General features: G+C 33.1%; 3 protein-coding genes across 3 annotated transcripts; 2 read left to right on the forward strand and 1 right to left on the reverse strand.

Annotated features, from left to right (window-relative positions):
• Window positions 1–395: 395 nt before the first annotated feature.
• On the forward strand, window positions 396–2,025 carry LOC120152159. The gene is made up of 2 exons (XM_039164436.1): window positions 396–883; window positions 1,732–2,025. Exons 1-2 carry the CDS (start codon window positions 564–566, stop codon window positions 1,796–1,798), a joined length of 387 nt encoding a protein of 128 aa, XP_039020367.1. The 5' UTR covers window positions 396–563; the 3' UTR covers window positions 1,799–2,025.
• A 2,756-nt stretch (window positions 2,026–4,781) lies between these two features.
• Window positions 4,782–7,789, reverse strand: LOC120152149 (alcohol dehydrogenase class-3-like). The gene is made up of 11 exons (XM_039164426.1): window positions 7,750–7,789; window positions 7,693–7,696; window positions 7,569–7,616; window positions 7,349–7,485; window positions 6,741–6,787; window positions 6,330–6,655; window positions 6,120–6,202; window positions 5,892–5,967; window positions 5,504–5,661; window positions 5,255–5,416; window positions 4,782–5,174 (listed from the first exon to the last, which is right to left on the reverse strand). Exons 3-11 carry the CDS (start codon window positions 7,600–7,602, stop codon window positions 5,058–5,060), a joined length of 1,140 nt encoding a protein of 379 aa, XP_039020357.1. The 5' UTR covers window positions 7,603–7,616; window positions 7,693–7,696; window positions 7,750–7,789; the 3' UTR covers window positions 4,782–5,057.
• Window positions 7,790–13,767: 5,978 nt separating this feature from the next.
• LOC120152158 lies at window positions 13,768–14,296 on the forward strand. The gene is made up of 2 exons (XM_039164435.1): window positions 13,768–13,868; window positions 13,997–14,296. Exons 1-2 carry the CDS (start codon window positions 13,783–13,785, stop codon window positions 14,244–14,246), a joined length of 336 nt encoding a protein of 111 aa, XP_039020366.1. The 5' UTR covers window positions 13,768–13,782; the 3' UTR covers window positions 14,247–14,296.
• The last annotated feature ends 7,715 nt before the right edge of the window (window positions 14,297–22,011 follow it).

Consider the following 22,011-nt stretch of genomic DNA (forward strand, 5'->3'; position numbering starts at 1 on the left):
AGATATGATTTTGTTAAAATTTAAAGTTTATATACTATAACGGATAAAAGCTGATAATTTAGATACTAAACGTGTAGTTTGCCCTAATTAATATGATTGTTTGTTAGGGCTGAGCCTGATCGTGAAACCCAAATATCCAGCAGGTCGGGTCAGGCAGGTCTCGATTCTCGAACCCAGAGTTTCAATGGCCCATTCATTAACTGTCATTTCGAGGCAAGAACACGACGAAATTCTTCCAATCGCGCGATTGCAGTTGAACAACCCAACGATACGTACGTCGGAATCTCGATTCCTAAACGATGATGACCAGTTACCCGGTATAAATACTTACATGAAATGTAAGAACTCTTACCGTCAGTGATTTCCCTCCTTGGTTCCTACTCTTTTCTTCGATCTTTCCTCTATATATTTGCGAATTGAATTTTCTGAAACTGAAACCTCGACGAAACTTGCTGCAATTTCATGTATTAAAACCATGTTAGCGCCAATTTTATTGATCTCTCAATCGGCTGTAATTCGAAACTTGAGCTACAACTTCAAGCCTGCAGCGGTAACATTATCCGATGGCACCTAGAAAGACAGATCGAGTGGGCTCGAAATCACAATCGAAGAAGAAACTGAGAGTGAAGGTCGAAGCCAAACGAGTGAAAGCGGAGATCGGAAAGGTAAGGAAAGAACAGGAATGCTTAAAAGATGAGCAGAGGAAGTTAATAACAAGGTTTAATGAGATTGCTAAAGAGTGCGATGAACTGAAAGAAGAAACAGAAATGATCGAGAAGCAATCGGCCATTACTCAAGCCAAGCTCGTTCTCATGTTCGGAATCTTGAAGGCTCGTGAGGCTGGAGATTTGGTTCAAGCTGCTAATCTGACTCGACACCTTCGGTTTGCTTCTGCAAAACCTTGTTATACGTACATAAGATCTCATGAGAGTTTTATTATTTGGATAAACTACAAATTTCATCACTGAACTTTTCTCTGTCTCCTATTTTACTCACTAAACTTTAAAGTTTTTAATTTCCTCGTTGAACTTAAGACATTGGGTTTTTTTGTCACTGAACTTTACTCTCTCTCTTATTTTGGTCACTTTGTCATGAGATAGTTAATGGAGTTAAAAAAATACACCATTTAAAAAAAAATCACTAAAACGACGTCGTTTTGTATCTATATAACAGTCTACTTTAACGCCGTTAACTATTTTAACAACTAAGTGACAAAAAAATCCAATGTATTAAGTTCAGTGAGAAAATTGAAAAAACTTAAAGTATAGTGAGTGAAATAGAAGAGATAGTAAAATTCAGTTACTAAATTTGTAATTTACCCTTATTATTTTAACTTGGTTAAAGCACACGGCACAATTAAACTATGCTCAAATAATTGTTTGATCACTAAACTTTTAAAAATACAAAATGACCATTAAATATATCAAAAATTTACGTTTATTGCAATGTCACTACAACTATATATAATAGTTTGATCAATCTAATAACTAAAATGATCATTTGAGCAGCATTTAATGGCCTTTTGGTGTACTTTATCCTTTTTACTTTGAACGCCCCTCTCGAATAATTTGGTCTAATAGCATTCTAGGTACTTTCAAGTTTAGATATCAGTATAATTAGACTTTATCCCCTATGAGTTTAAACACTGAATAGATCTTTAATTTCTGAAGTTTAGCAATTTCGTCCCTCCTAAAATTTCATACTAGTCGGATTGCTGCATTTACTTTGCAGTGAAATCGTTGCCATGGAGAAAGCAAATGCAGCTTTGGACGAAGCCAAAGATGAAGAAGATCCATAGACTACGCCCCCGAAGGGTAATTAAGAAGCTGGGTCGTCAGCTCTGGGATGGCAGAATCGAACGGCTCGGTTTCATTGATATAAAATAATTTTATAATAAGATTTGGTGTTTGTCAACTAGTGAGTGGTGTAATGATAAAACAATGTGTTGTTATCAAGTCTACACTTGATCTTGTGGTCAAACCCCGAACAATACTCATCCGAAAAGAAGGGTTTCAGTGTGCTGTCTGGTGTATTTTAATATCCATGTTTAATATATTATGCATTTATACAGGTTTGTAAACTCGTGTTTATTGAACTTCCATATGAATGCGATGACATTTATGAAATTATGTTGGATGGAATTTGGTTTAATAATAATTTAGTTCTTTATTAATTTTAATTGTAATTATGTCTAAATATATAACGGATAATTATATTCTAATCTCATATAGGATTGAAACCTCTCGAGTTCAGAACTCATGTTGACCTCTTCTCATAATTCATGGTTGTCCCTTGTTCCCATATGTAATGAGATAAGGGGAGGTTAGATAGTAGGCTGCCCCCAACACTAAATTGAGAGCAGCTTCCGTAGGAGACCTCTAAATTATGAAATGCCCTCCATAGGACTCGATCCCACGAACTCAAGGTTAAGAACCTTGTGCTCTACCATCCAACTCAGTTGGTAGAGCACAAGGTTCTTAACCTTGAGGTCATGAGATCGAGTCTCACGGAGGGCATTTCATAATTTGGAGGTCTCCCACGAAAATTGCTCTCAACCTGATGTTGGAGGCAACCTACTATCTTACCTCCCTCTTACCCCATTACATATGGGAATAAGGGTCAACTCATAATTCATGAATAGCCTATATAATTACTTTGTTACGTGGATTATAAAGTAATAGATCCTACCCTCGGAGTCGAGATAAAATTTTAAAATTATGGGAACCAAAACTAAAATCTTTGTGTTAAAACCAAAAGAGAAGAAACTGAGTTATTGAATCCTTGGAGGAGCCAAAAAATACAAAATTTTAACTTAATCAGAAACCAAAAACATTTCTAGATGAATTGTTTTTTTTTTCTGAGAAGTCCCCATTTGACCAACGTAACGAATCGAAAAGCTCGATAAGTACTCGACTCGAGTTCTTAACGATCCGAAATGAGTTACTTGATACTCAAATCGAAAAACTCGGGAGCAAATCAAAAATATAATATATTAAGATTTTGTTTTTTTTAATAAATTATTAATTTTATTAATATTTATATGTTGATTTTTTAAATGTAGTAGGAGTTTTTATTGTATTTAATGTTTAGGTTCGAGTTTGAGCTTCAATCGAGTTAAGTTTAAGATTTTTTATTTCGAGCTTTTATGATCTTCAATTAATAGTTTCGAGTTCAAGTCATGTTTAAAAATTGTAGGCTCACGAGTTTTCGAATCGAGTGGAGTTCCATTTTAAAGTTTTCGAGTCGAATTGAGTTCAGCAATACTTGAACTTGACTCGGCTCATTTACCTCCCTAGTAGCGAAGGCTACGGCCTATCCTAGCTTCAGCCTGTGTACATTTGTATAAAAAGCGTCTAGAGTTCTCCCTTATGTTCGACAAAAGTCTCCGTTTTATTTCTTTTAAGTTTCCAATGCTTTTGTTGAGCTCCCTCTTCTTGTGTTTGACTATAGATAATATCAATCTTCAAAGTTGGAATTCAAGGTTTGTAGATGGTGTGTGTGGAGACCAATTCAAAAGCAGTGTAGTACAAGTAAATTAGAATTTTCAAAGGTTTCGTCATTAGTGGGAGTGGAGACCAGTTCAAAACCAATGTGTACTGCATGCAATTTACAACTTACATGATGCTAAAGTCACCCGAAACGTTTAATTATGAAAAAATTGTAGTAGATTTAATTTATCACTTTCGCTCCTGTTGTGTTTTCGCATCAATTTAATCATCGAAGTTGCTCAATTGCATCATTCTATATCTTACTTTAACTTAAAACCCTAAATTATAAACCCTAAACCCTAAATCATAACCTCTAAATTATAAATCCTAAACCATAAACCTTAGCTTAAGGTTTATAATTTATGGGTTTAAGTCAGGGGTGTGATATAAAATGATGCAATTGAGCAACTTGGAATGTTAAATTGATGCGAAAACACGTTTAACGAAAATGATAAATTAAGTCTACTAAAAGCGACCCTTAAACATATAATTATTCTTTTAAAATAGCGTGATACAAAAATAAGATACGAACATGTTTGGTGATACTTTGTAATGCTTTCATAATCTATGAGATAATTTTGCATGGAATGTCCCCAGATTATGATTAATACTTTAATTTGATCCTTCAATTTTTAAATATTTTATATAGATCCTCAAATTGTGGTCATATTTTAAATTAATCCCTAAACTTTAAAACGTACTATATCAATCATCAAACTATTGACATTATTCCATTTTGATCCTTATGTTAACTTGTTAATTCTGTTGGTTAAAAAAATTTATTTTTTAAAATGAAAAAATTAAGCTCGTCACCTTTTAAAAGAAAAACTCTCAAATCTTCAAAAACAAATTAAATTTTTTAGGCCACGGGTTCATTGCTTAATACCTTCGAAAACAAATCATGAGCTTAATTCTCAAGACCTTAAAAATTCAATAGAGTTGATAATATGTTAATGAAAGGATCAAAATGGAATAATATTGTAGATTGAAGATTAATATAAAATATTTTAGAGTTTAAGGATCAATTTCAAATGAAATTATAGTTTGAAGACTGATATAGAATATTTGAAGTTTAAATATAAAATTAAAATGAAAATCATAGTTTAAGAGCATCTTATGGAATCAACTCATAATTTAGACTTTCTTCCTCCCCAAGTTTTGATAAGCTCATTGGAAAAGTAGATTTAGAGATAACAATGGGATGAGACAGGTTAAAATGAGTTGTACGATTTTACTCTAAACTCGATTAGATCTCAAACTCGACTACCTCCTTCACATAACCCATCCTCAGTGTTGAAAAAACAAAAAACAAACTTATAGGAACGGATCAATGTCCGATACCCATCAACTCCATAATTCAGATGATATGGAGCTCAATTATTTTAATCATGCAAACACCTCCATACAGGTTCTCTTTTGACATGATAAAGCAAACATTTTTCACAAGCTTAAAATACTAGGCTTCATACAAGCACATTATAGTTTATACTCATAAGATGGCGGGCAAAAGTACAAACCCCGGTTCCAGAAGTTCTTCACAGATCACCCCTTTAGCTCACACGTGTAGTCTCATTCGTGCAACTTAAGCACACATCGGAGGCAACCCCCTTCATGCAGCAGATCAAATGCCTTGTTAATATCTCCGAGAGTCAAATTGTGGGTGATGTACTCATCAATCTTGATTTCCTGCAATGGGAAGGAGAACATGATAAAGTCCTGCTCACTCGATAGGTGTAGAGATAGAATTGCATATAAATTGCATTTACCTTCTTCATGTACTTGTCCACAAGCCAAGGCACTTGTGAACGACTCTTGAATCCACCAAAAGCAGTCCCTTTCCAGACACGGCCAGTCACCAATTGGAAAGGTCGAGTAGATATCTCTTGACCTGATGCCGCAACACCTATGATAACCGATGTTCCCCAGCCCTGGAAGTTTCTCGGGTTCATTAGAAGTGGCACTCCACAATCCATTTACAGTTATTAGTGCTCATCAAATTCAGTCATCACATATACCTTGTGACAACATTCCAAAGCAGCTCTCATGACAGAGACATTTCCGATGCACTCAAAACTGTAATCAACACCACCATCTGTGAGATCAACAAGGACCTGCTGAATTGGTTTATCATAGTCCTTTGGATTCACAAACTCTGTAACTCCAAAATTCTTTGCTGCAAGTTGTACATTCAACAAGAAAAAAGAAATCAGCATCTAGAAGTAGAAGACTGTAAGTAATGCATGATTTAGATTTATCACAAAGATGGATAGGCAAAGCAGTAAGCACTCATTTTGTAGCAACTATTTCCATTACTCACACTATACAGAATATTTACTGAATATTCCATATTAAGATTGACTAAATAGACTTCTTTTTAAGTATTATTATTTGTAAATTACTTACCTATATCATACTTCTTGCTATCAATATCCACACCAATTATTCTTGAAGCACCAGCTGATTTCGCACCTTCTGCAACCTGCAGAATCACACTCAAAGGTAAACTGTTTAACTTCTAACAGACTAGCACCTCAAAGAGAACAATGATGAAGATAACAAATATTTTGAAAGACATCTCAAACATGCACAGAAGTCCATAATAAACGAGTAAGAAGCATGTTTGACATTTACCGCAAGACCAACAGTCCCTAGGCCAAAAATAGCAACAGTAGCCCCTGGTTCAACTTTGGCTGTGTTCCAAACTGCTCCAAGCCCTATCCAACACAAAAAAATATTTAAGTTTGTGCAAAAGCTGCAGTATATAGAGTCATAAAACAAAATATATATGAACTGTCAAACCAAATATGTATGTAATAAAGAGAAAGTTAAACAAGCGCTTACCAGTTGGAACACCACAACCAAGAAGGCATACTTTGTCCAAAGGAGCTTGTGGATCAATCTTTGCAACACTAACATCATGCACAACCGTGTACTGGCTAAATGTTGAGGTCCCCATGAAGTGGAAGATTGGTTTCCCATTTACTGAGAAGCGGCTCTGGCGATCATTCATCATGACTCCGGCTCCAGTGGCAGTCCTAACTTTGCCACATAGGTTTGTCTTTCCGGATTTGCAGAACTTGCATTCTCTACACTCCGCCTGGTAACAAGGGATGACATGGTCACCTGGTTGGACTTCAGTTACACTTTCACCAACACTTTCTACAATCCTGCACTCAAAAGTTCAATAAAAATTTTAAGCTCATAGCAATCAAGAGGCTCAGAAACAGTAAGAACTAATGGTAAATGGCGTACCCAGCAGCCTCATGTCCAAGAATGCATGGGAATAGACCCTCAGGATCCTGAAAAGGTTAAATCAAACATATTAGTCATCATAATTAAACAGATGATAAGAAAATATCAAAAGAAAATATTGAACCAGAAAAGGCTAGGCCTCATCACTGTCACTGCAAGAGGATATACGAAAATAAAATTATATTCTTATCACTAGTATCTCACTTCAATTTCAAGTTACCAAAAAAGTATTGAAATCAACAACATTATATATATATTTCCTATTTTAAAGCAAGAATACAAAGTCAGCAAGATACTCCCATTTAGCTTGGAATCTCCACATGTTCTTCATTCCTAACAATCCAGTTTACATGGCATTTTGAAGAGAAACTCATAATCCTAGGGATATAGATAGTGTTTGATTGGGTAGAAGAGCAAAAAAGCTAAAATAATTCATTTCTTTTCAATCATCTCAAACAGTTCCTTCTTCGAGATAAAGCGATTGGAGCTTATACATTTTTCAAACCCAAATGGAAACATGTAAGATGCAATCCAATTCATTTTGAAATATACAAATAAAAACGGAAATAGAAAACATATACAAAACAAAAAAGGAAAGGAAAAAAAACCTTTCCGCTCCAAGTGTATGCATCAGTGTGGCAGAGTGCAGTGAAGAGAATCTTGATCCGAACCTCACCAGCCTGCGGCGGAGCCACCTGGACATCCTCAATTACCAGTGGCTTGTTCGGTTCATAAGCCACCGCCGCTTCAAAATCAAAACCGTAACCGCATTAAAATTAATAGGATTTCATAACAGCTAGCAAACGCATAAATAAACAAATAGAGTACCTTTGCAAGTGATGACTTGGCCTTGAGTCGCCATTGATGAATGAGAGACTGTAGCAGATAGAAATCTCAATAGGAGGGATTGAATGATTTGTTTAATAATTTGAGGTTGAGAGAGGGGCCGGACAAAACTATCTAATAATTCTGTGTATTCAGATATACTATAAATCAAATCGATTTGTACTGGAATTCCTGATGTTTGTTTCCCAGTGGAATCTTATCCCTGACGAGGTTTTGTTACCCCTGACCCTTTTTTTCTTAAGACGAATTATTATTTATTAAGATAATGAAATTACAATTAGGTGTTACAAATAAAATAAATTAAGGTTGAGCTTTTAAATTTATATCACGGAGTCAACTGGTTAGGAAATATGTTTCATCTTTATTAATTCGGATTGACTTTGATCGCACACCTGATTTGATAGATTAATCTTTCAATGAGAATTTTTACATACACAATGATTCAAACTCGAGACATACCAAAGTAATATGAATTTACTTACTACTTAAATCAACTTATTAATAAAATATTATTTTTTTTGAATTAACTATTCATATCTAATTTGATTTGATGAATCGGATTTAGGAGACAACGCTATTATATTATGAATTACACCTCCCAAAAAAACCATTTAACCAATTATTAGATTTAATTGTTATTTTTAATTTTTAGTAATAGAAACTTGAAAACATAATAATTGAACACTATTACTTTCGAGTCAATACGTTTACCTTTTTTCATTACAAAGGGGTATATAAAGGAGGGTTGGGTAACCTTGTGACCTCTTAGGAATGAGATTCCCACACAATCCGCACTAAGGAAAGGAATCACTTCAGTCGGCAGGTAATCGCAAATAAGAAGCTCCTCGTCAAGACTACAGCCCATCTTGGATAGAATACCAGACTCGATGAGCAAAAGGGCCATCCGAGCATCCACCTCGCAATCTATGGTTTGTTAACCATGCTCCCAGGCGATAGCCAGACCCAACCGAAAAGCCTGAAGCTCGGCTGCAATACTGGAGCAGACCCCTAAGAGAGCGGAGAACCCCAATACCCATTCTCCTGCTGCATTTCGAAAAATTCCACCTGCTCCTGGTATACCTAGGTTCCCTTGACTTGCGCCGTCGATGTTCAACTTTATTGCACCATCCGTTGGAGCCTTCCATGCCACTAAAAACTGACGATTGGATGCATTAGGCATTTTCCTATACACCAGCAGCACATCCTTCGCCGCAGTCACAATGCTTTGCCAGAGACCGAGATCATCATGGAGGTTTCCATTGGGTTCAAAAATCCTTCTACATCGAGAAGTCCAGAGTTTCCATATAATAGCCGCGAAACCAGTGATGAACTCATCTAAGCACTTAGCAGCGTTTAGATTCTCGGCCAACCATATTTCCATATTTTGCGAGAAGAAACCGTGCGGGGGTGAATGTCGAAAACAGCGGTTCTAGATCTTTCGAGCCATGGAACAATCCCTCAAAAAGTGATTCAAAACCTCCACAGCACAGCCACACGTTAGGCGCTCAGGAGAAGTAGCTTGGTTCCAAGAAGCTCTTCGTGAGTTTGTGAGGAGACGTTTCTCCAGACGAGCCACACAAAGAATTGCCATTTTTTAGGAATATGCAGTTTCCAAATCCATGAGAAAGACGTACCAACCTCACCATGCTCAGTTGCGAGGAGTGCTAGATAAGCTGCCCACGTGCTAAACTCTCCATTGGGAGAATAGCTCCAGATATAGGGGTCTTACATGTATGAAAACCTAGGTAGGGGATAGCCCATGGCTCCGTTAGCCACCTCCATGGGAAGTTGAGCGAACACACGCTCTAAATCCCATTTACCATCAACAAGAATGAACTCAGATACTTTCACAGAATCATTCACAAGGGATGTTTAGACATCTGGGAAATGAACGAGAGACCGCCCCAACCAGTTAGCCCTCCAGAACAGCGTTTCCTCGCCATTGCCAATGCGCTTCATCATCTCACCGGCTAAACCTTTGAAACTATAGATCAAGCTCTCCCAAGTATGCGACCAGGAAGTCAGATTACCGTTTTGATTGAGCGCATAAGATATAGGGTCACCATCTACACCGTAAATGGTTTTAAGCGCTTTAACCCACAAACAATCCGGTTGGTGCATAATCTCCAAGTAGTTTTTTGAAGGAGAACATAACTATGAGATCTCATCTGACGGTTACCAAAGCCACTGTCGCCCGACGGTCTACAGACAATATCCCAAGACACCAAGTGCGGGGTTCGCTTTTCATCATTACCACCCCACAGAAATCTGTGATTCGCTTTATCAAGATCCTTGTAAATGTTGACAGGTAGGGGTGTGTAAAATTGGATATTGGATCTGATTCGATCCGAAAATTTCGGACACCTAAAATAGTGATTTGTATGTTATTCGAAAAGATTGAATATGTCGGATATCCGATTTTTCGGATCAGAATATCTAGATATCTGAATCCTAATATAAAATTTAATTTGACAAAAAATAATTTAAAATTTTAAAATTTTGTGTTTTAATGTTATATATTCGATACTTCTATATATATTATATATATATATATAATTACTACACACAATAAATAATTAAATACTCTAATTTTTATTGAGTTAAAGCTTTAATGAGTTAGTGATTTATTTATTGAGCTAAATATATATAAATTTAAAGGCCCAATTTTTGGGGATTTTGGATAATCCGAAAATAGATTTTATGCGATCCGTATCTGATCCGATTATCCGATTTAAATTATCCGAAAATTAAAAAAAAATCAAATATCTGAATTTTTGGATCGGATATCGGATTTTTTGCACACCACATGAAGTCTTGAGGTCATCATCGTATACGTTGGTAATGCAGAAGTTATTGACTTCAGAAGCGTGACTCTCCCTGTGATAGTTAAGTGTTTGACCTTCCACCCGTTAAACCTCAGATGAGTTATCCACAATTTCACGATAGGTTCCCTTAGCAATACGACCGTGTATTAGAGGCACTCCAAGATAATTCCTTAAGTCCGAGGTAGCACTCATATTCAGAATTTAGCCAACTCTCCGTCCAACGTTCGAGCTCGCTTTCAGAGAAATGAGATACTCGACTTCTCGTAATTCACCTTGGCACCCGAAGCAAGGCAAAAGCGGTCCAAGACCTCTTTGAAAATACTGGCTTGCTTTTCATTAGCCTTCCAAATAAGAAAAGGTCATCGGCAAAAAAATAAGTGTAAAATATGAGGCCCATCCTTACCCAGTTTGATGGGCACTAAATATAAACCATACCCATTTAAAATCTAAATAATTTTAACTTTAAAGTTGTAGGTTATATTAATGAATAATAAATTTTATGCCGTTATTATTTTTATTTAAGTCCATTTATTATGTTCAATTATGTTCATTTGTTATGTTTGTGCAGGTTTGTTTACGTTCATTTATGTTTGTTTACATTCGTTCGTTTATGTTCTCTCATTTGTATTCGTTTATCATTTAAATGAACGAACAAACTACATTCCTTAATGAACGAATACACACAAGAAATTTTGAGTTCGTTCATTTGTTCGGTTAAAGTTAAACGAACGAACATGGACATATATCGTTCGTGTTCGTTCGATTCATTTACATGCCTAAGTGGTATATTATGGTATACGACGTGCGCCATAGAATTTTCCTACATTATATATTATAAATAGGATGAGTCTACAACACACGTCGCATAGCGCAACACACTACTAATTAAATTGCCCTTGTTAAGTAAATATTAAAAGATAAATTATACTTTTAGTACCTACACTATCATTTTATTTCGTTTTAGTATGTAAACTTTATTTTTTTTCTCAAAACCATTAACGACAATGCTAATGTGGCATGACATGTCAATTTTTTATTTTTTTTAATTTCCATATCACCTTTCTATTTCTCCGTCATGAATTGAACTTAGGCCTCTTATATGAAATGCGTAGCACTCAACTATTGAGTTAAACTAGTAATTTAAGTTAATTTCACCACATTGTGTATTTAACTTATATAATAGTATCGTCACAAAATCAATAGTTTTTTATAGTAATAAAATTTAAATAAGTGACACTTTAAATTAATGATCGAAAGCTAAGTCATTCAACTATAATACAAATCTATTTTTATTATACATGACTTAATACTTACATCATTATTAAATTAAATAATAGTTCTTCATTTTATTTGAAAATAAAAAATAATTAAATAATTGTTTATATATTTATAAAATTTATATTAAATTATTATAATAAGTATATTTATAATATTATGAAATTATTTTTAAATATTTATTTAATTTTTAAAATCATATTATTTATTTATTTGAAATAATATTAATTAATTATTTCAAATAATATAATTTTTAAAATTATCTATTTAATTTTAAATAATATTGTACAGAATCAAAGTGATAGTTGGATATTAAACGTATAATTTACCCTAAATTTAAAATTATATAAATTAAATAGATAGTTTAAAAATAATATTATTTCAAGTTAATAATTAATTTTATTTTAAAATTAAATAAATATTTTTATAATATTATAAATATATTTTTTATAATTATTTCATATAATTTGTATAAAAATATATAAATTATTTTTTATTTTGAAATAAAGTGAAAATATATAAATTATTTTTTATTTTGAAATAAAGTGAAAATTAAAATTATTTTTTAATTTTACTAACCTTTCAGTGATTAATTTAAAGTGTTATATATTTGATTCTTATAATCATCGAAAAATTATTGATTTTGTGGTGATACTGTTATACAAGTTAAATACAAATGTGATGAAATTTAACTAAATGATTAGTTGATTACCTTATCTTAATGGTTGAGTGATTTGTTTCTCATGTGAGAGACCCAAGTTTAATACATATTAGGAGCCAGAATGATCTCTAAGCAAGAATGATTTCTAACTTTTTATCCCCATAGATGGTGACACGTTATTTAAGTAGTAAGTATTAAGTTGAGTGACTAAGATTTCAGTAATTAATTTAAAGTATCACATATTTGAATATTATAATCATCGAAAAAATATTGATTTTGTGGTGATATTATTATATAAGTTAAATACAAATGTGATGAGGTTTAACTAAATAACTCGTTTATCTTAATGGTTGATTGTTTTGTTTCTTATATAAGAGACCCAATTTTAATACATATTAGGAGCAATAATAATATATTTCGGTACATCGTTTTAATAGTGGGTTACGTTATATATATGCAGTGTATAATTTTTCTTATAAATAAAAATCACACAGTTATAATATACATGTCAAAAGAGGATACATCGACGGGCAGTTTTGTTAGAATAATATGAGCATGTGGCGGTGGTATTGCACATGCGACATCGGCAGTCGGTTGAAGAGGATAACAAATAGAACACGTCAGAGATGGATCCAACGTCAAATAAAATAAAGTTGTGACTGATCAAAGATTATTTTTAAAATTTTAAATTAACACATTGTTTTTTAATTAAAATTTATAAAATTAATAACTTAAATATTAACAATAAAACAATTTCTTATGCAGCAATCATTCAATATCGTATGAGTTTTTCATTAAATATATTAATTTTCTTAAATTAAAAAATTAATTAAGCATAGTCTTTCTATTTTAGCTAATAAAAACCGAGGAGAATGCAGTCAAAGCTGTGTCTGTATCTTCAAGAATATGATACCCTCTGGTCAAACAGTGATTTTTCCATCGAATTGTCTGATGCCACGTTTCAAGTTGTCATTTACAACGTGAAATTTTTTAAAATGATATTAAAATGGACAATTATATATAGATACAAAACAATATTATTTTGGTGAAAATTTTATTTTTTAAAAACCACATCATTCTTAAGGTCGGAGTTATCAAAATATGAAGATAATAAAGTTCAATGATAAAAAACCCAAACAATTAAGTTTAGTGTAAAGTTGAAATTTTTAAAGTTTAGTGAACAAAATAAAAGATAAAATAAAATTTAGTGATGAAATTTGTAATTTACCCTAATCTCCTGCCACTGCCTTTTTCCATTTTCTTCCCCTTGAAACCAATATTTTTTTCTTCTCTACTTGCCCTAAACCAAAAACTCTCTGTTTTCCTTTGCCTGTTTCCCTATGTATGCCCCCATGGATCATCTCAAAGCTTAAATCTAGAACACGTCTCTAATTTCATTCATAGTAAAAAAAAATTAAGAGTAAATTTGTTTTCCATGGCTGGAAATAACCTGAGAATTGTTGTGGAAAAAAATCCTTCGGAGTCTAAGCTCTCAGAGCTTAACATCAAGTGTTGGCCCAAGTAAGCTTAAATCCTTCAGGCTCTCTCTCTCTCTCTCTCTCTCTCTCTCTCTCTCTCTCTCTCTCTCTCTCTCTCTCTCTTCTTCTTCTTATTCTTGATTGATATTTGAATGTGTTATGATTTCACAGATGGGGTTGCTCACCTGGGAAGTACCAGTTGAAGTTCGATGCAGAGGAGACTTGTTTTTTGCTGAAAGGGAAAGTGAAGGCATACCCCAAAGGTTCATCGGAGTTTGTGGAGTTCGGTGCCGGAGATCTTGTTGTTATCCCCAAAGGTCTCAGTTGCACATGGGATGTCTCCGTTGCCGTTGATAAACACTACAAATTCGAGTCTTCTTCGCCACCTCCACCTCCTCCTTCTTCTTCATCCTCTCAGTAAATCAACCTTTTGTCTTCGCTCGTCACTGATCTCTTATTTCCACTCATTCTTTCATATTCATTTACGTTAATTACTAGTACATATTGTTTTCCTTCTTCTTTCTGGCTATAATTTCCCTTTTTTTTCCATGAACTTTTCTTAAGGTTATAATTTAGAGATGAAGGGGAGAAAAAAAACACAGTTGATACATGTGCAATGGATGATTTAGGAAGAAGGGGTTAGAAAGGGAAAAATTACTCTACATGTCCCCGTATCATATCACGAAGTGTATTTTGGTTCTTATATTTTAAATTATTACAAAAAAATAATCATTTTACTGTTTCTTCTACGAAATAACTTTTATTTTATTTTAAACTATACAAATTAAAATACATTATGTTATATTGTAAGGACCTGTGTAGCAAATTTGCCGATTACAGAGGGTTGTAACTTGCTAAAGATATTTTAAGGAAACGAAACAATAGTCAAATGCACGTCCCATTCAAAAATTACTTTTAGTTCTTAAATAAGCTTTAAATGTATCCTTTGACCGGTCAATCCCCGATATTTTATTTTATCCATAGGGATAAACTAATTTTTAATCCTTAAATTTGACATTTTTTAACTTGGTCCCTAAATTTGTCATCCTATATTGGTCTTTGAACTTGGATTTTTGGCTATTTGTAGTCCTTTTTATGAGATGGCGAATATCATAGGGACAAATCATCAAACTAAAATAGAAAAAGTTGCGAAGTCTAGGGGTTAATGTGGATTAAAATAAAGTTCAAAGATTAAATAAAAAATAAAAAATTTAAGGATTGATACTAATAAAAAATAAAATTTAGATACTAATCCAGATTAACACACAATATATATATTTGTTTGGTCGTTGTATTCGAGATCTATTAATCCATATCAAATAATGCAAAAGTCTATTATGGAATGAATTTGATCCAATTTAATTCATTCATACCGCAAATTCAATCCACTAACCTTGTTTAATATAAAATTTTAGTACTTTTAAATCAAATTTTACCTTTTTATCTTAAATATTTTTATTTTTTTTATTATATAAATAAAATAAATTATTTAAGGAGATTGCTTCAGACATTAAATCCCATGCTTCCCCAACCTTTTATATTTTCTCATCTTCATACTTTATATTAAACAAAGTCTAAACCTTGAAACCTTAACATTTTATTCCAAGCCGCCCAACTATAACCTTGTTTGATTTGAGCATCTACCCGCATAATTGATCTTCTAGATGATCTTCCAAGAATATACCGATATTAGTCGAGGCCGAAAGGAAAAGGGAAGGTTTAGATGACCTTCTAGATTTTGCTACTTATGCTGTATGCTCTGCAAAATTTCCACAGGTAAGTTGATACTGCATCCCTACATGCTTCCTTTAGCCATTGTGGGTGGAGTTTGTTTAAGTTACTCATTTATCTATTGGCACGGGTCATGAACTTCCAATGAGACAGGCATGGACAGAAGCTCCGTCTGTTCTGACCGCGCTTATTTCCATGCTTATGAGGTTGCCAAAATTAAGATTTGTCATTGTTCGTCATGTGGTGAGAGTAGCTAATTGTGAAGCGGATGAATTTATCAAACAAGGGATAGGTTAAATGATGGGGAATTATTTGGGTTGTTGTTTTCTATCACTCATATCGGGAACATTTGGGAATGATATTTGTTTGTATTTGGTTGAGTAACCTAGGAGGTAGTTTTTGTGTAGGGTATAAACATATACATGTAGGTAGTGTTGTTTTGCACTGCGTTGAGTGGGATACCATCGTTTTTTGGTGGTAGTGTGATCGTATTGTACTTGGTTCTTATGCAATAAAATTTCTAAGGCACTCTTTTCCTCCTTCTAATGTCCGTTGAGTCTTTGTTGCTTGACGGTTATGAATGAGGTTCTTAAGGAGGCCTTCCTTTTTATCAAAAAAAAAAATGGTTATTGTGACATTGGGTGAAGATGGATGCATAATGCTAGAAAGAAGGAAACGGTGAGTGTAGTTGTATGAATCGTGTTGTTGAGAATACAGCTTGAACCCGAACTACGAAACATGATCGGAGCGGAAGAAAAAATACAATTCTTCACGGGTTTTCCCTACTATGTCTGTAGGTGATTCTGATGCTGAAGAAATGGATGCTCACAGTTTATTGGAATCATTAAATCAGAGAAAGACGATGGCACGAGCATCCCAACATGCATTTCATCGGTAATATACAAAGCATAGAACTTTATAACTTATGTGCAGGCGTTAGGACTTCTGTTTAGTCTGTGGACAGGTCTCACCAAGGTTGCTAAATTCCTAGAGGAAAGATTCTGAAGAACAGTGAGCATTTTTCTATTAATTTGAGATTTTTGCTTTCTGTAGGTCGAAACCAAATGACTTCAAATGGGATGGGGACGGTAACTGGCAGGTTATTTGTGGGAACAGCCGAGAAGATACCACCATCCGAAATTGTCGACACAACGTGTGCAGGGGATGCATTTATCGGAGCAGTACTATATGGTACATAAGCATTTCAGTTTCATACGGATTGAACCACACGGTTTTGTCAACTATATGTGATTCGTAAACTAGGTTGTAGTTAATTGACTTTTTGAACCTGCAAATACAATGACATTTGAATGCTCTAGTTATTTACTTTATGGTTGATTCGGCCATTATGAAGTCGATGTTGACTGTTCCATTTTTGTGTTTTAGCTCTCTGTGCCAGCAGAGAAGATGTTGCCGTTTTGCGGCTCAAGTGGTAAATGGATTCACTCATCGTTAACAATTTTAGCTTTGTGTGACAAGTTTGCCTAACAAAATTTTGATGCTCATTGCAGGCTGCAGCTGGCCGTGGAGCTTTAGGCGCCCGAGCTGGTCTTCCGCTCCGCTCGGATCCACGCCTTGCGAGCTTTTTATAACAAGTTCCTATGGATGGGCATGGGACCCGAACCGACGGTTTCGATCCGATCCATCCCTATTGGGTCAATTTAAAAAAAAATCGAATGGACTGGAAAGTCGACCCAACCCGACCTATCCTTATCCCTGAGTTCCTACAAAGACACCCATAATATTGTAACTCTACCCCGGATGTTCTGTAATCTCATTTTACAAACAATAAAATGAGGTGGTTTTAGTATGTAACTAAATAATTTAATCGAATATGAATTACATGTTTTTTTAACTCTTTATTGTAGAATGTATGCATAACTTTAATTTTTTTAACAATAAAATTTTATTTATATAATTTAATTTTTTCAATTTTAAATTTTGATTGTTTGACTACGATAATTTATAAAAATTTCTACCCATCATTCATGGACTTCTCTATTCTTTCCTTAATACTTTATCCTTGAAATTTCTTTAATATAAATATATTAAATAACATAATAAATCTTATCAACTCATAAAAAAGAATATGAAAAAAATATAAGTATATTACATAGGACTAAAGAGACGTTTAAAAATTTCATCGAGAGAAATACGCTTAAATTGGAATCAATTAGTATCATAATATTATAAAAAATTGGATAAAGTACACAAATGATCTCCTGGCTATATGGTACTACTTTATTAAGCCCTTGGATTATTTAAAATTACTTGACAATAAAACGTTACTTTGTTAAGTTACTCGACTATTAAAAGTTACAAAATGATCACCCAACAATTTATTATATTTCAAACTCATCCTTTTCTGTTAAAGGGCGGTTGTCTAAGCTGGACTTTAACATGATGGCTGAGATATGATAGTCGTTTGAGATTTTGAGATCATATTTTATCATATCACAGTCAGCAGGTTAACGTTCAACTCAGAATACCGTTAAGTTTTTAACGGAAAATGACTAGTTTGGAACATAATGAATAGTCGGATGACCATTTTATAAATTTCAATAGTCGACGGATTCCACAAAACAACACTCTATAATCGAATTACAATTTTTAACTATTAATAGCCAAACGACTTAATAAAACAGTACACTATAATCGGAAATCATTTGTGTTCCTTACCCTAAATAATTTTGATTTGATTCGAATTATATAACTTAACTCGATTAAAAAAAATTTAAATAAAAATATATATTCACAAACGATCCACCATCGAATATATAAATAAAGTTTTGAAATCGTTAATAGATGTCATGTGCTGCAACATAAAACTATCAAGGAAAGTAGAATGAAATTTGTCAAAGCATCATTATGGAAGACAAAAAGGAATCAATAAATATTGTTTGAAAAATAAGGGGAAAATGATATATATATATATATATATATATATGTGGGTTTGGCAGTCCATGTGAAATCCTCATGGAATCTGTTTACATTCTCGTAACTTTTGGGGCGTTCAGCTTTTCAGCTGGTCCACAGAGGGGGTGAGGAAGGCTCGAGCCATCATCACAGTTTCACATCTACATAACTTTGGACCATGGTTCGGTTCGGCTTAACATGATTTAGAACTCACAGGGGCCGCAGCTGGACCACCCTCTCCCTATCGATTAAATAAATTCTCACCGTGATTTTCATGGTCCAGTCGAAGTTTCCAACAGCTGCCGATGCTGGTCCTAAGTTTTAACACGGATTAAGCGGACCCTATCTATTTGACCTGTGAAGAGATAACCCAAAAAATAAATATTTTATAAAATAAATATAAAACACACACACATTATGATCATAATTTTCATACGCCAACTGTTTTTCTTTTCTTGAACTTTTCATCACGCGTGACCAAAACTATAATCATACATTTTTAGCAATATTAGCTTTAATTTTGGGTTTAGATTATTCATAGGGTTGGTTGGTTGGCATTAATATATAATACATAATATAAATTATGGTATGAAAAAAGATATTCTACCCTAGTTAATAAAACATTATGATAGAGTTTTATGACAATATATCAAACTTTAAAATCTTAGTTTTTTTATATATAGTTTATACAAAAGTAGTAACCCTAATTGACCTATTTACTTAGGAGCTTTTGTATCTATTTACCCTCGTTGTTTTTCAATTTATCTTTTTCACCAAGCAGGTCACACCACAAACTTTTCGACGGATTCATTGGATCAAATTGTAAGAATGCAATTTGAAAATATCATTTTTTGACATCAATAAATTTGTAAGGTTTGTTCATTCTCAAGCATGTCTCTAAACACCAAGGAGTGAACTCTTTTATTATTATTTGATTAATTTAGGTTATTACAAGGTAGTATCTGTTTGAAAGATTCTCAAACCAATCGACAATAAAAGCTCAAAACACGTTGTAGACGACATACTCAAACTCGAAATCTTTAAAGATAACAACTACCTTCTTAACCAAGGTTGATTGGTTCGTGCAAGAGTGCAATCTTTAAAATTAATATCAATTCATCTTAATAAAACCATGAATGAAAGTACATAGAGAGTGGAAGGATTTCTGTCTCTTACCGCTCTCAAATTTTTTGATCTAATAGCATTTTAGGTCCATATAACTTTAAATTTAAGTAAAATTAGACTTTTACCCCCTCCAATTTTTAGATTAAATACCTAATAAATTTATATATTGTTTTAAACTTAGATAATTTATCTTTCTCAATATTTGATCATAACTCTATTGATTTCCATTCTATATACCAATTCTCTCTTTTATGTTTTGAACTTAGATAAACTCATATTATTATTTTTTATGATAGTAAAAGTTTAACAATTATAAATGATTAGAGAAAGAATTTTGAATTATGTTCTCACGAGACCGTCGAGTTACGATGAAACCTTTAAAACAATCCATATTTTATTATAATAAACAACAAATCGAAGATGTACTGCGTTAGTGATCACATCTCTGGCATCCATAAAAGTAGAAACGATGGGGGTGGTGGAGCAATGCAAGGCTGTTCCTTGTGTGTTCTGGGTCATAGCAAAAATACACACACACATATCTCTATCAGATCAAGATATTGATATCATGCATGCGATAATCTTTTTTATCTTTTTTTTTCATATTATAATATATATTTGAACTTGTTTGTTGCATTTTCTTATATTAAAATGTATGGAAGCTGAAATGAAATGATTTTAGAATATGGTTAAGCTTAGGAACGCCAAACGCCCCCACGTAGCTCTCAATCTTTTTCATGAAAAGGAGAGACTTGTATGGAATTCAGGGTCTACCTCTATGCCGATGCACATGCTTCCCATCACCCACTTAGTTTAAACATCATACAATCATACCATATAGATACCAAGAAATCCATAAACCCTAAAAGAAAAAAACTAATATCTTTTTACTGAATAAACAGAATAAAAAGTAGTATAAATTTAAAGACTTGTTTTTTTTTCGTAGTTGTACTTTGAGGGGCCTATTCAAGAAAGTACAACTACAAAGTAACAACGGAAACCCTAAAAGAAAGTTTTTTTTACGTAGGTAATAATCACCGGCATGAAAAGCTTCGATGATGCAAATGCACGTTAAACTGCCGAAAGCAGGCATGCATAAAGAAATATTATCCTAGTACTTAACAATTATATCTTTACCATGCATAAAGAGTATTATTTTTCTTCACAAACTGCGCGTAAATGTTTCTCTAATTTCCTCGGCTGTTTTCTCATTGCACGAGGGTGCATATATATATATATAGAGAGAGAGAGAGGGAGGGAGGGAGGGGGTAATGATTTATATATAGAGAGTATTTTTTATATGATAAGATTCACTTACACTATATAATACTATTAAGTTTTATACTAATTTATAGATATTAGATTTAAATAAATAAATAAATGGCTTAATTAAAATTTATAACCTATAAATGCATATCTTTTAACTCATAGTAAAATAATATATCTTTTTACCCCAAACCTCAAACTCTGAAATTAAACCCTAAACTTGAGTCCTAAATATTAAACCTTAAATCCTAAAACTTAACCCTAAAAAGAAAAATATTATATTATTACGAGTTAAAGATATATTTATTTATGAGTTATAAATTTTAATTAAATCTAAGTCATTTATTTACTTAAATCTAATGATTATAAATTAGTGTAAAACTTATTTGTTATACATAGTATAAGTGGATTCTAACTCATTCTTAATATTAGATAGATAAAAGTAAATGATTGAGATTAAATATAATTTTCACTTTTATTAAATAAAATAAAAACATAATTAAAAATATAAATAAAAAATATTATTACAATCATTCTTAAATATATTAAAAGATAATTATATTAATTTCAGATTAGATCTAAAATTTTTCGCTATAAATTTTGAGCGAACTCAGTTTATCTTTAAAGAATTGTAATCCAACTCAAATGTAATTTTCAAACCATCTTATATGATGAGATAAAAACGGAGTCCTTATCCAACCCTATATAGACGGTAAACCCAAAAGGGCAAAAAGGAGGGAAAGAAGTGGAAGTGGAAGTGGAAGTGGAAGTGGAAGTGGAAGTGGAAGTGGAAGTGCAAGTGGAAGACGGGTGGCAGAATGGGGCGTACAAGTATTTGTGGGTCGAAACTGCCCCCAAGTCTCAATCCCTTCCCAAGGGTCAGTTCGTTCTTGTGGGGGGCGATGTGGGATTGTGACAGTGCCTCCTTATTCGCAACTTGCCTCATCCGCTCCACGTGGCTCCTTCCTACTCACCATCCTCTCGTTCCCACTTTGGCTTTCATTTTACATAAAATTCAAGAAAAGACGACTAATTTAAGGACGAAGAATAATACAATTAAAATGTCATAAAAATTATAATATTTTTAATTGAATATAATCTAAAATATCATTTTTTTAAATATTTTTCGGTTGAATTTTTTATAATAT

The sequence above is a fragment of the Hibiscus syriacus genome, unplaced genomic scaffold, assembly GCF_006381635.1.
Source record: "Hibiscus syriacus cultivar Baekdansim isolate YM2019G1 unplaced genomic scaffold, ASM638163v2 tig00111086_pilon, whole genome shotgun sequence".
NCBI classification, from domain to species: Eukaryota; Viridiplantae; Streptophyta; class Magnoliopsida; order Malvales; family Malvaceae; genus Hibiscus; species Hibiscus syriacus.